General features: G+C 34.5%; 2 protein-coding genes across 4 annotated transcripts; both read left to right on the plus strand.

Annotated features, from left to right (window-relative positions):
* Positions 1 to 283: 283 nt before the first annotated feature.
* On the plus strand, positions 284 to 6,296 carry LOC111788951 (kinetochore protein). 3 transcript variants are annotated; one of them, XR_002814244.2, is made up of 11 exons: positions 288 to 371; positions 471 to 514; positions 1,556 to 1,595; positions 1,994 to 2,310; positions 3,565 to 3,693; positions 3,767 to 3,900; positions 4,028 to 4,125; positions 4,195 to 4,274; positions 5,077 to 5,207; positions 5,300 to 5,417; positions 6,132 to 6,296. XR_002814244.2 is itself a non-coding variant. In XM_087121607.1 (10 exons), the coding sequence occupies exons 1-10, from the start codon at positions 345 to 347 to the stop codon at positions 5,364 to 5,366; spliced, it is 1,071 nt and encodes a 356-aa protein (XP_086977733.1). In that variant the 5' UTR covers positions 284 to 344; the 3' UTR covers positions 5,367 to 5,462. The 3 variants fall into 3 exon arrangements, 2 of the variants coding, with proteins under 2 accessions (XP_086977733.1, XP_023525313.2); XM_087121607.1 differs by lacking the exon at positions 6,132 to 6,296 and having other exon boundaries at positions 284 to 371; positions 471 to 518; positions 5,300 to 5,462; XM_023669545.2 differs by lacking the exon at positions 6,132 to 6,296 and having other exon boundaries at positions 5,300 to 5,462.
* Positions 6,297 to 6,305: 9 nt separating this feature from the next.
* ATCOAE (dephospho-CoA kinase family) lies at positions 6,306 to 9,512 on the plus strand. Its single transcript, XM_023669546.2, has 4 exons — positions 6,306 to 6,478; positions 7,281 to 7,399; positions 8,356 to 8,501; positions 8,740 to 9,512. The coding sequence occupies exons 2-4, from the start codon at positions 7,292 to 7,294 to the stop codon at positions 9,185 to 9,187; spliced, it is 702 nt and encodes a 233-aa protein (XP_023525314.2). The 5' UTR covers positions 6,306 to 6,478; positions 7,281 to 7,291; the 3' UTR covers positions 9,188 to 9,512.
* Positions 9,513 to 12,126: the final 2,614 nt, after the last annotated feature.

Raw genomic sequence — 12,126 nt, forward strand, 5'->3', positions numbered from 1 at the left:
AAATTATAAATTTAATTAATTGGACATAATTTAATTTAATTTTTTTTTATGTTTTATTATTGTATTTTTAATTTAGTCCTTATTTTATGGTCTTCTCTATAGCTTGGCTAGCTCGATTAAATATTATATATATATATATATATATATATATTTATTTATTAAAAATGGATGAAAAGTAAAATACCGAAATATATATATATATATGCTTTACTAATTAAAAAAAAAAAAAAAAAAAAATATATATATATATATATATATATATATATATAATTTCTTAAGATATCGACCGTCGCTTTTAGTTTCCCGCCGATGGTCAGCTGTTTTCAGGAGGGAAATGGAGGCAAATGTGGACTCCGACTGCGACATCTCCGGTAGTTTCTTCACGTCGATTTTCATTTTAGTTTTTGTTTTTGTTTTTTTATGCTGATTTTAATGGACTGGCCTTTTGTATTCTAATCTGATGGATACAGAGGACGAAGATTTTGATTCAATTGAAGGAGCTAAGGAGGAAAAGGTTTGTATGTGTTTCTCACTGATCACTCTTGTCTAACTCTAATTTTGTACCGTTTTATAGTGTTTTAGTTTGTTTTTATGTTTTTACTTGAAGTTTTTGTCATGAATTTCGATGTTCAGGGCTCTGATCTTTGTATTTCTTTTATAACTAGTGACATTTTAGTCGAATTTTTGTTTGCCTTTTCTTCTATCGATGATTATACGTGCATATTTTGTGTAAAATTTTGAAGTTATTCTCCTTTAACTCCGACGAAAATGAAATATTAGGTCGTGAAATTCACTTTTATTGAAATAGTGGCTTTTCTGGCAATGGTCTAGACACAGTTTCTGGGTTTTAGAATAAGAATTCAGGAAAGACGTAAGTATAATATGAATTGAGTGAAAACATGTTTGGATGAGGAGTTGTTAAGTTGTTTTCATGGATTACCTATTGTTTTTTCTTGAGGATAATTGTTGTTGTTTTTGCTTCGATACTTTCAAGCTTTAAATAATCTTTACTCTTGCCTCGACCTTATGTCTGGAAGTTAGGCTAACGTGTTTTTGTTTTCTTTCTCCCATTTTTAGCTATGTTTCTCTGAAATCAGGATACTGGATACTGATAACTATTTTGGTTTCTTATATTATCTAAGAAACACCTCTGAATCAAGGAAAAAAAGAATGCTGATCTCTCTTTTCTTTAAGAAACTAAGAAAGAATTAGAGTGCTCTTTTCAAAGATTTTTCGACTTTATTCATTTGATGAGATTAATTCTTGTGGGCGAGCTCCGTTGACAATGTTTTTTAGACCATGTTTAAGCTTTAGCTGCTGTTATGGTTGCTGTATGGCCTTCTAGTTTCATTCCTAAAGGATTGTTTAGTTTTTAACTTCTTGAACATCAACAAAAATTCGTGCCTTTCATTTTTTAAAAAAAGATTTCCAATACATGATTTTGTCCATTCACAGATGTGATTTTTGTGCTAAGGATGAATTATTTTTTTGATGTTTTTTTTGTCATTGTTACAAATTTATCTAATTTGACACTTATTTCTTGACCTTTTGGTAGGAAGAAGTTCAGCTCAATTTGAGACTGGAAAAGCTCAAAGGTGAAGTATTTTTTCTGTATTCTGTTTTGAGGCAATGTCTTACCACTTTCAACTGAAAATTATTATTTTTTATTACGTTTCTTTTCTTACCCCTTTTGTATGCTGGGAGTCTTCCCCGGACGCATGTTTACTGGAAGATGCACTTGCTCATAGAACAAAAGAAAAAAGCATTATGCTAGTTGAAAGTTGATTGAATTTTGCTTGCAGTTGTTAAGATTGGTAATTGAATCCACCTTTTTTTAGTTGTTTTGATTTAAGCCATTTTGGATACACGAGCCAACCAATTACAAATAGCATTTATGATGATAATCCATGGCTGATCATTTTTGTTGACATGTTACTATTTTCTTAAAACTTGTGATCTTTATTGGTATTGATTATGAAATTAACTGCTGCAGGAATCAGAGGCAAAGCAAAACCTAAATTTACATTTCATTCACAGAGGAGAGAACTATCATGCTCTGTTATTCGTGAGAATAGACTCTGCTCAGCTCCCATATCCAAGGTTCATAATTTATCTGACACCTTTGATGCCGTTATATCAAGATCTGAGAAGTATCCAGTTGCAGTATGTGTTGAAGATTTTGTGGAAGAATTTGAAGACCAATCTGACGTAGGACCTGCAGAGAAGTGTGGAAATACTGAAAGTTCAATTTCCGAGCTTTTAGATGGCCTTAAAGATAAGAATGACCCGCTGGGTTGTCGTCCTGGATGGGTCTGTTTTCCATCTTTTAACTTTTTGAAGCATCATAATATTAAAACATAGTAAAGATAAATATGCAGAATCAGAAATCTAAAATAATAACTACTATAGTGAAAATTTTAGTAGAAATGATTCCCCTCAAGCATTCAAATGCTCTTTATTTTGAACCTAGCATCCAGTAACTAATATGCCCTTGGTATCCTCATAATCAATATTTTTCCTATAAGCACTCCTAACAGCCAAATTTAATAGGAGCCTAATCTTGAGATTAGGGACTGAAATATATTACAGTATAAAAAAAAAATACAAAGGTTACTAAGCAGTGTTTAGTGTTCTATCTGAAGACTAATTTAAAAATGAGCCTCCTCCTAACCTCAACCCACTGTGTGTATAGTACCTCCCATGAACTTTCATTCAGTGACTACTAGGACCCTAACAGTCGCAACACTTCCCCAAATTGCATTGCTAATGTGATGACAATTCTTTTTGATCTATTGCTAGCCTAATTTTCTTGATAGTTCTTTTAGTCTCATTTCTTGATCAAATTTTTTGGATCTTTTATTGATTCTGGTGCATTGTAATGTGGTTGATTTTGTAGCATGATGGTTTGTAGAAATTGAGACAGAAACTCAATTTTTATCAATGTCAATGAAGGATTACAATCCTAATGAAAAAAATTACATAGAAAAACCCAACCCAATCATGGAGACTGCTAGAAAAAGTTTAAATGAAGGAGCCCTAGCTGTTGGTGATCAAGGAAAAAGGATAACAAATAACTACAAAAAAGCTTAGAAGTAAGAACCAAAGAAAGGCATTACAATATGTCAAACCCCATATTTCCTCCCTTGAACTTTCTATACTTGAAAAAGATTCTTTTATTTCTTTCCTACTGAGTACTCTACACATAGAAAGAAACTAGCTTGCTCTAATTAATGACCTTTATCTTGAGGAGGATATAGGACTACTTTATCATTGAGAACAGCTCTAACAAATAAGTACATTTTCCATTTAAAAATAAATAAAAATGAAAAGGTATAATAAGATACCGAAGCCTCTGAGTTTTTCATATTGTCACGTGATGAATTTAGTTGTTGTGGAAGGGTCCAAAAGACTCGTCCTTAATGGAACCCCCTTGTTAAGTAAGGAAGTGAAAAAATGTCAAATAGATAAATAGTTAAATGCAAGTATTAGACTTTCTTTAGCTTTTATTGTTGTACATTTTCTTGTATACAACTGTCATTCTCAATTAAATTCTATTTGCTGTAGCGTAGCCAAGTTGGAGGGAAAATGATCCCAATTGTTGAGAAGAAAGCTCTTGTTGCACTTGGAGATAGAAATGCTGACAGTGAAGACTCCCATACTTCCGTGGACACGGAATCATCAAGTGACCACGAGGTATGTTTTTATGGTGGTGAAAATGGTTTCTTCTGCTTGGAAAGTAAATAAGTATCCGGATATGCTTGTGCAGGTCAATGATCAAAAGTTGAAGCTTGCTGGCCCATGTACGAAGGAGCAATCGATAACTGATAGATTTGAGGAGGCTTTAGTTGCTGCATGCATGGACGCTGAAAGAACTCTTAGCTTGGTGCCAAATCCATTAGGGTAAAATTAAGGACTCTACTTATCCTCTATAATTTTGTGCTGAGGGTCTTTAACAATGTTTGTTGAATACAATTATGTAATTTTGGGTCTGTTTAACCCTAGTATTTGTTTCCTGTCAACTGCACAGAATCGGCTTATATGGAAAGTTGCAGCGAGTCGTGCAGAGCGAAAAAGCAAGAGAGACGAATTTCTTGAATGGGTTACATTGTAGCACAACTCCAAATGGTAAGACCATCTATATTTTAAAATCATCTTTTGTACCTTAGTTCTTTAACATCTTTTCAAATGTGCTAGGCTGCATCGATGTAAAAGTCCTATCAAGATACTTGGATGCAAAGTTAACAGTATGCTCTTGCCTCTTTATAGACGTCGAGGTAATTTCCGGTGTTTTAGACAAAAAGTGTAATATGAAAAGTTTTTTTTTTTTTTTTTTTTTTTCATTCTTGAGTAGGAATTTGATTTGATATTTCAACTGAAGATGAAAAAAATTGCCTGTTTGGATTCAAATATGTCGGGATTCCAATAAGTAGATTAGAATTTATTTGCCCAATCAGTCTTATGTCCTCCGAGTCACACGACTCTATTTGGTGATGCTTACTTCAGAAAGAAAGCGTGAACCTGAACCTTTATAGTCGAAAAGGATCAATTATCAATAATATGAATAAAAACATTCCTAGTCATAGTGACAATTCTAGTCACACGACTCTATTTGGTGATGCTTACTTCAGAAAGAAAGCGTGAACCTGAACCTTTATAGTCGAAAATTAGGATGGTGTAGTACTCTTTCCTGATCTCTCATTTTCCTTTCTTCAACTTGTCCACCGACCTCGGTGTCAATTCTTTGCCTTTTTTTAGATACATGGATGAAATAGATCTTTTCTTTTCTTTTTCCCCCTTTTATTTATTTGATGAATCTAGTCAACATGGAAAGTAGGAAATGAAAATGGTTGGGTATTTGTTAGCATTGAGGAGAAAAGGAACACTAGAGTCTTGGTTCTTTCTTTTCATAGATTTGTAATTCGTTCCACACTTTTTCGTTCCTGATTGGCGCTTAAAACTCCACTGTAACAGATTTGTTGAGGAATCTATAGTTCCTATTTCGAACAGTTTCATATTTGAATTTCTTGATCCAATACATTAGCTCGCTGTAATGATACTCCTCGTTTGATTTCGAAGCGCTCGGCGTTGCAAAATGGCGACGAAGCTATTGCAACTGAAGGTGAGAAAAGGACTGTTATTTTCAGCCCAAGAGTTTGCAGCAATGTTGAACTTGAAGTTGGGAACTTGATTCGTATCATTCCCCCATGGTATTGTTTTCATTCATCAACGATTCGACGCTGATTAGATCGTGCGAAATGTTCTTGTTTTGTTACTAACACGAGTCTTAATTCATTGGCAGGAAGGAAGTTACAGTGGACCATGCTCACAACATTATCTTGTCAACCTATTTCTCCCAACTCTCTTGAGATCTCCTTGTGAGGAATGTTGCATACTCGCCTGATTGACAAAACAACAATGTAAGCTTCATACACTTTTTAAACATGAAATATTTGGCATTAAAATTTCTATGTGATATAATATTTACCAAAAAATAAATAAAAAAAACGTAAAAGCTAAGTTTACTTTACCTCAAACTAATGTACGATTTTTCTAGATCATTTATTTATAGGGTGAGAGATCGAACCATCGACTTTTTTTTAGTTCATTTATCCAAGAGAGGTAAAATTCATTTAAGATAGGTATTCTAATACTCTCCCTTATATATACACTAACTATATAACTTAATTAATTTGTTAATTTATTTTAATTAAATAATATTTATTATTTTTAATTAATTATTATTGTCCATATACAAAATTATAATATACATTTATAATTATTATTCTATATTATAATTAATTGAAATAATATAAATTTTAAAAGGAGAGAGAGGAGAGAAACGACATTTAAATCTTAGATATTTAGTATAAATACTCGTTAGCGATCCAGATGAATCGTATGGTTGTAAATATTATTAGTTAACAATTTTTGAGTGTGAGATTAATAATTATATCAATTTCATTAATATTTTTTAAACAAAATTTAAAAAGCTAAAAAGTTTTTAAACAAATTTTTTTAATCAATTTCGTTAATAATTATATCAATGTACTAATAAAATTAAAAATTATAAAATTAGCATAACTGAAACTTGGTAAGGTTTACCCAAAAAATTCTCTTATTTCAACGAATAGAGAATTTTTCCCGCCGGCGCCGTCAGCAGAGAGGAGGCTGAATTGATTATCTTCTTCACCAACACGACGATCCTCATCAAAATTCTCGGAGCTGGTCAATCAAAAACCCTCTCTAAGCCTCTCTCTCTCAACCGCCAGCGGCAACCACCTGAAAAAACGCCAAAGAATCAAAACCTGAAAAAACGCCAAAGAATCAACTCTCTCATAAATCTCAATCGGCGACCCACCAAAAATCTCCCTCCGTTTAATCATACCCACAAGCCACAAGAGTCTCTGCGCCTAACAGACCGCAAAAAGAAGAACACCCATCGCTCCAAATTTTGGCTTGCGGCAGATCTGGAGAAAAGGTAAGCGTCTCTGCGCATTTTCCTTTCTAATTCGTTTCCTTGTCATTTGATTCTTGTTAGCTTTCTTTTGGGCTTCTGTAGTTTAATTGCTTGGAACCTGAAATAGTATCAAATTGGAAGAAGTTGGAATGGAAATGTCTAAAACTTAGAATGTCTTTGCTAGTTAACTTCAATGTGGAACTTTCAGAACCAGGAACTGCATCATCATCTATGCATGATAAATAGGATGGATGTTATGTGGCTGCTAAATTGAAATAATGATGTTCTTGGATTATGGTGGATGAAATGGAATCCTTCTAATGATAATAACTCCAATTGATGTGCAATTAGAGAAGTTGTAATGGATGCCGATTGTTTAGATCCATTGAAATTTGTTGGAGAGAGCATAAAATATAGTTCGTTGTTATATGGAAACTAGGATGATCATCAGACAAGTCCTTGACAATTACAAAATACAGAAGGGTTGTTTTAGATGTTTGACTAACAACGTTGGTGTTGGCTGAAGTTTCATGTTGGTTATTGGTTTAGCAAAGTATTAGTTGGTAGAGAATGTGTGGAGTACCAACATCGTACCTGACATTTGTGGAGTGAACATTGTCTAGAAGTGAGGGTTGAGTCTAATTTTCATGTTTGCTTTCAAATGCGCTTGTTTTGGATAATGTTTTAGGCTAGAATTTGAAGGGAAAAGCTTTTTTTACCTATGCTGGAGCAATGAACAAGCGTTTCCCCCCCTCTCTCTCTCCACACAGTTTAAGTAATTATGTTGAATTTTATATAAAGCTTTATAATCTTTGATTTGCAGATAAAGGAAGAATGAGAATAGTAGGCTTGACAGGTGGGATTTCGTCGGGGAAGAGCACTGTGTCCAACCTCTTCAAGGCCCATGGCATACCTATAGTCGATGCTGACCTTGTAGCTCGTGTATGTTTGCCCCTTTTTTCTTTAAAATTGTTTCAACCCTCCTTTTCATGTATAATATACAACGAAGAGGAAAGGGATTTTAAATTTGACTGTTCTTTCTACCCTCATAGCTTATGTAAGTCAGAAATATTATAGATCTTGCCTAAAATTTGAAATTAATGAAGCCACCTTAGTTGAACTAATTAGAATATTACTCTTTTTTCAATCAAGATACTAAACTTTTCATTAAAAAAAATATGAAAAGAAACTAGTGCTCCCAAAAGGAGTGCAAAAAAGGAAAAGTCGAACATAAATAAGCTAAAGTAGGAGTATAAACAACATAAAACTAAAGAGAATCAAGGAAAACATCCCAATTTTGATAGATACCCTGCAAGGAGATTCTATCAAATGATTTAGAAAGAGAGCACAACATAGACAACTTTAAACAAGCTGAATCTAATCTATCGAACGATGAAAGTTGTGAATTTTGAGAAATCCTCTGATCCCTTTCCCACCATAATTATGAAAGAACCGTTTTAATTGCATTCACCCAAAGAAGGTTTACTTTTGGACTCAACAGGGGTTCGGGCACCCTTCAAATTTCTAAGTTTTGAAGTAATGACATATCCAGCACAACCATAAGAATTATCTTGCAAACGAGTAGGCTCAATGAAGCTTCTGCAATCTGGCATACTCAAACAACTATGATAAAACGAAAAGGGAAGGACCCCAAGTTAAATTCCAGCTTCAAGGAGTAGAGGAAAATGGTCTGAAAAGGTTGAAATCTGTCTAGCCCTCGAGTTCACGAACATCACACCATGAATCTATCATCGAGAAACCATCTTTTTTATATGTTATTTTAATTACTTTTCAAAACTTCTATAAAAGAAAACAAGAATCTAGAATATTACTAATCTTCCATGCCTTCACATTTTTTGAGTATCATAGCCTGCTTTTCACTATTTGAACATTTGCAGGATGTGGTGGAGAAAGGAACTGGTGGCTGGAAAAAGGTTGTTTCTGCTTTTGGAGAGGACATTTTGCTACCTAATGGTGACATTGATAGGCAAAAACTGGGCCGAATCGTATTTGCTGATCCTGGAAAACGGAAACTTTTAAATCAGTAAGAAAATCGAGCTTTAGATTTTGAGCCTTTATTGCCATTTTTTCCCCTGTTTCTCAAACCCTTTGATCATGAAGGCCCATTTGTGGAATTGAAATCAATCTCATCACCATGGAACTATGATGAATATAGGTTTGGTATATGGAAGTATTATGCTTATGATCTTCACTGTTTAATTTTTAGAATACTCAATGATTGATTATTGAATTGCTACTTTGAATCAATTGTCTGCTTGTAGGTTATTGGCTCCTTACATATCCTTTGGAATCTTTTGGAAGATTGTAAAGCTGTGGATGAAAGGTTACAAGGTTATAGTCCTTGATATCCCTTTGTTATTTGAAGCCAAGATGGATAGATGGACAAAGCCAACAATTGTCGTGTGGGTGGATCCTGAAACACAGCTTCGACGACTCATTGCAAGAGATGGACAGAGCGAAGACGATGCTCAAAACAGAATAAATGCTCAAATGGCATTGGATCTTAAAAGGGATAAGGCAGACATTGTGATTGACAACACCGGATCCCTCGATGACTTGAATGAACGATTTCAGGAGGTGCTAACTGAGGTGACAAAACCCTTGTCTTGGATTGAATTCTTGTTTTCCAGACAGGGAGCATTGTCGACCCTAGTTATCGTCACTATCGGTGCTATCACGTGCAGAAAGTTTTACAACAATGGAGTTTAGGTATTTATGGCCATCCCTATACTAATCTGTTTAAAAGTTGTCTCCCATTACGATTACCATATATGGCATGATCTGTGTTATCGATCTCGATCATAGAATAATGTACTAGGAAGTAATATCTTTGTTGATTCAGATGAAGGTTGCTTATAATAATTAGGATGAACACATCTGCATCAACTGGGTTAAGCTTAAATTTAAAGCCTCGTTTATGGAACCACTCTTTTGGTCCTTAAAAGGGCTGTGTATGGGAAAATTTCCTATGCTACTATAGTATTTGTATTACTTTCATGCATTGGTGAACTATTTATGAAGGAAAATTTTGCAATTACTAATCTGACTTTGGGGATTTTTAGTTGAGTTTTAATAAACTTGGTTACACAAAGCCTAGGCTTGAGGAGATTGGGTTTGTAGACCTAAAGATAAACAAACTCACCTACCATAGTGTAACGGCCCGAGCCCACCACTAGTAGATGTTGTCTTCTTTGGTCTTTCCCTTTCGGGCTTCCCCTTAAGGCTTTTAAAACACGTATGCTAGGAAGAGGTTTCCGCATCCTTACAAAGAAAGCTTCGTTCTCCTCTCCAACCGATGTGGGATCTCACAATCCACTTCCTTTAGGGCTCAGTGTCCTCGCTGACACTCGTTCTCTTTTCTAATCGATGTGGGACCCCCCCAATCCACCCTCCTTCAGGGCCTAGCATCCTTGTTGTCACACTGCCTTGTGTCAACCTCCCTTTGGGACTCAGCCTCCTCGTTGGCACATCCCTCGGTGTCTAGCTCTAATACCATTTGTAACGGTCCAAGCCTACCACTAGCAGATATTGTCCTCTTTGGGTCTTCCCTTTCGGTCTTCCCTTCAAGGTTTTTAAAATGCATATGCTAGGGAGAGGTTTCCACACTCTCATAAAGAATGCTTCGTTCTCCTCCCCAACTGATGTAGAATCTCACACAAAGCATCTTAGACCAATCAAGTCTCTTTATGTGCAACGTTTCTTTTTCTTTCTAAATTTCAAGAGCTCTATGATATTGTTCCAGTGAGAATGAGAAAACGCTTGTAATGTTATTAGGTCGAGAAATTGACTGACAAACCAATGCTTTGGCCAATTTATGTCCACCATCATGTTATTCTCTATGTAGTATGAACTCAATGATGCTCCTAATATCACTCAATACATTGCTTGAGTGAACAATTTGGTCATCGTTATACTAGTTGCCTATTTGACACTTTACTAGAAGAGCTTCAAAGTCCATCAATTTCTCCACCCACAACACTTCACTAAATTATTCAAGCATCTCCATTATAAATGGTAAATCAATATCATTCATGAGCTGCTATGCTCATTCTTGTGGCATATGCTTTATTTGAGATACCATATGCCTTATGCTCAATACAACATGCTTGTGAGTATGCAATGTCCCTATGTACTTCTTTTAGGGAATGATACCATCAAGGACCTAGTCCAAGTTGTGCTATAATATTTGGAAAGTAATCAAGAAGGATCTTGCAGCAAAGAGTACTATCGCTCAAACCACCCTATCTTAGGTATCTCGTGCATTGTAACCTCTTATATTCTTATCGATACTTATGTTAGTTTCTGGTTTATTGACAATTTGAGCATAACTTAACTGGTTAACATATATTCTTGATAAAGAAAAGGGTAAATGTTCGAATTCTTTCACTGTTGAACTCAATGGAAAAAAATGTTTCCTAACTACCATGTGAGCAATTTGATTTAGCTTTAGAAGTTCGTAAACCGTTATTAATAGTTCTTTTAGTCCCGTAGATTTATCAGAGATAAATCTAGAAACAGTGTAGCCAAGACCCCGTGAATAAACAAGGAAACAAAATTGTGGATCTTTTTTCTTCCCGGTCTTTTTTTAGTTTACACGTGATAGTAGGGATTTGAATTTTTAATCTTTTGGTTGTAAAATTATGTACTTTGTGTATGAACCGGTCAACTAGGTCTGAGGTGTTTGGATACATTATTCCTTGGTTCGAGATGGTTTTGGTCACGTGCACTAGGAGAATATCTAGCACTAATGTGATGCTTTGCCCAATATCGTCTGATGCTGGAGTCACGCACGTGCCCGAGTCGTATATTATCTAGTTTTTTTTTTTTTTTTTTTTTTTTTTTTTTAAATGAAAATAAATTTTAATTTGATCAAAATATATAAAAAGAAAAAGGGAAAAAGCACAGCATCTCTACTTTATTTCTCATAAAGCATTTACAACAGTGAAATGGATAAGATCAGAACCTTCTTTCTAAGATTGTCTGAACTGGAAATACCCATTTTGATGGCACAATTATATATATATATATATATATATATATATATATATTATATTATATTAGAGTCGAGTTAGGTTAATTATGATGAATTTTTAATATTTTAATGCTTATAAAATAAATATTTTTCAAATATTGTGCCACGATTGTTAAAATAAGCATATCTGATTGATAATTATCATGTATCATCGATCGACCAGACTTTTGAATTTTTTAATACTCAAATGTTTAATCTTATTTAACCCTAATATTCCCGACTTAGTTAGTGTGGTCACAACATATCACCTTCACCCTCCACTAAAAAAGAATATTTTAAAATTCTTATCCGAGACACGGTGTGCGCGGGCCTCACCATAAAGGGTTTTATAAAAAAAGTAAAGCTACCTTTTCTCTTTTCTCTTCGGCTATAAATACGGAAGCCAAAGATATATGTTTACTCTAATATCTCTCACCCTCTTCTTTTGCTTACATAGAAGATATGAAGGCTCAACACGTTTCTGATGATGATAGTAGTGAGTCGAGTAAAACTATTGGAGAGAAACTTGCTCGAGCTTACGAGAACATGAAGGTAGCCATGACGAAAAATCAAGGCGTTGGAACGAGACGAAACCAAAAGGAAGATCCTATTAGAACCATAATGTTCTTGGGGTCGT

The sequence above is a fragment of the Cucurbita pepo genome, chromosome 2 (genome assembly GCF_057944985.1).
Source record: "Cucurbita pepo subsp. pepo isolate OVF chromosome 2, ASM5794498v1, whole genome shotgun sequence".
NCBI classification, from domain to species: domain Eukaryota; kingdom Viridiplantae; phylum Streptophyta; class Magnoliopsida; order Cucurbitales; family Cucurbitaceae; genus Cucurbita; species Cucurbita pepo.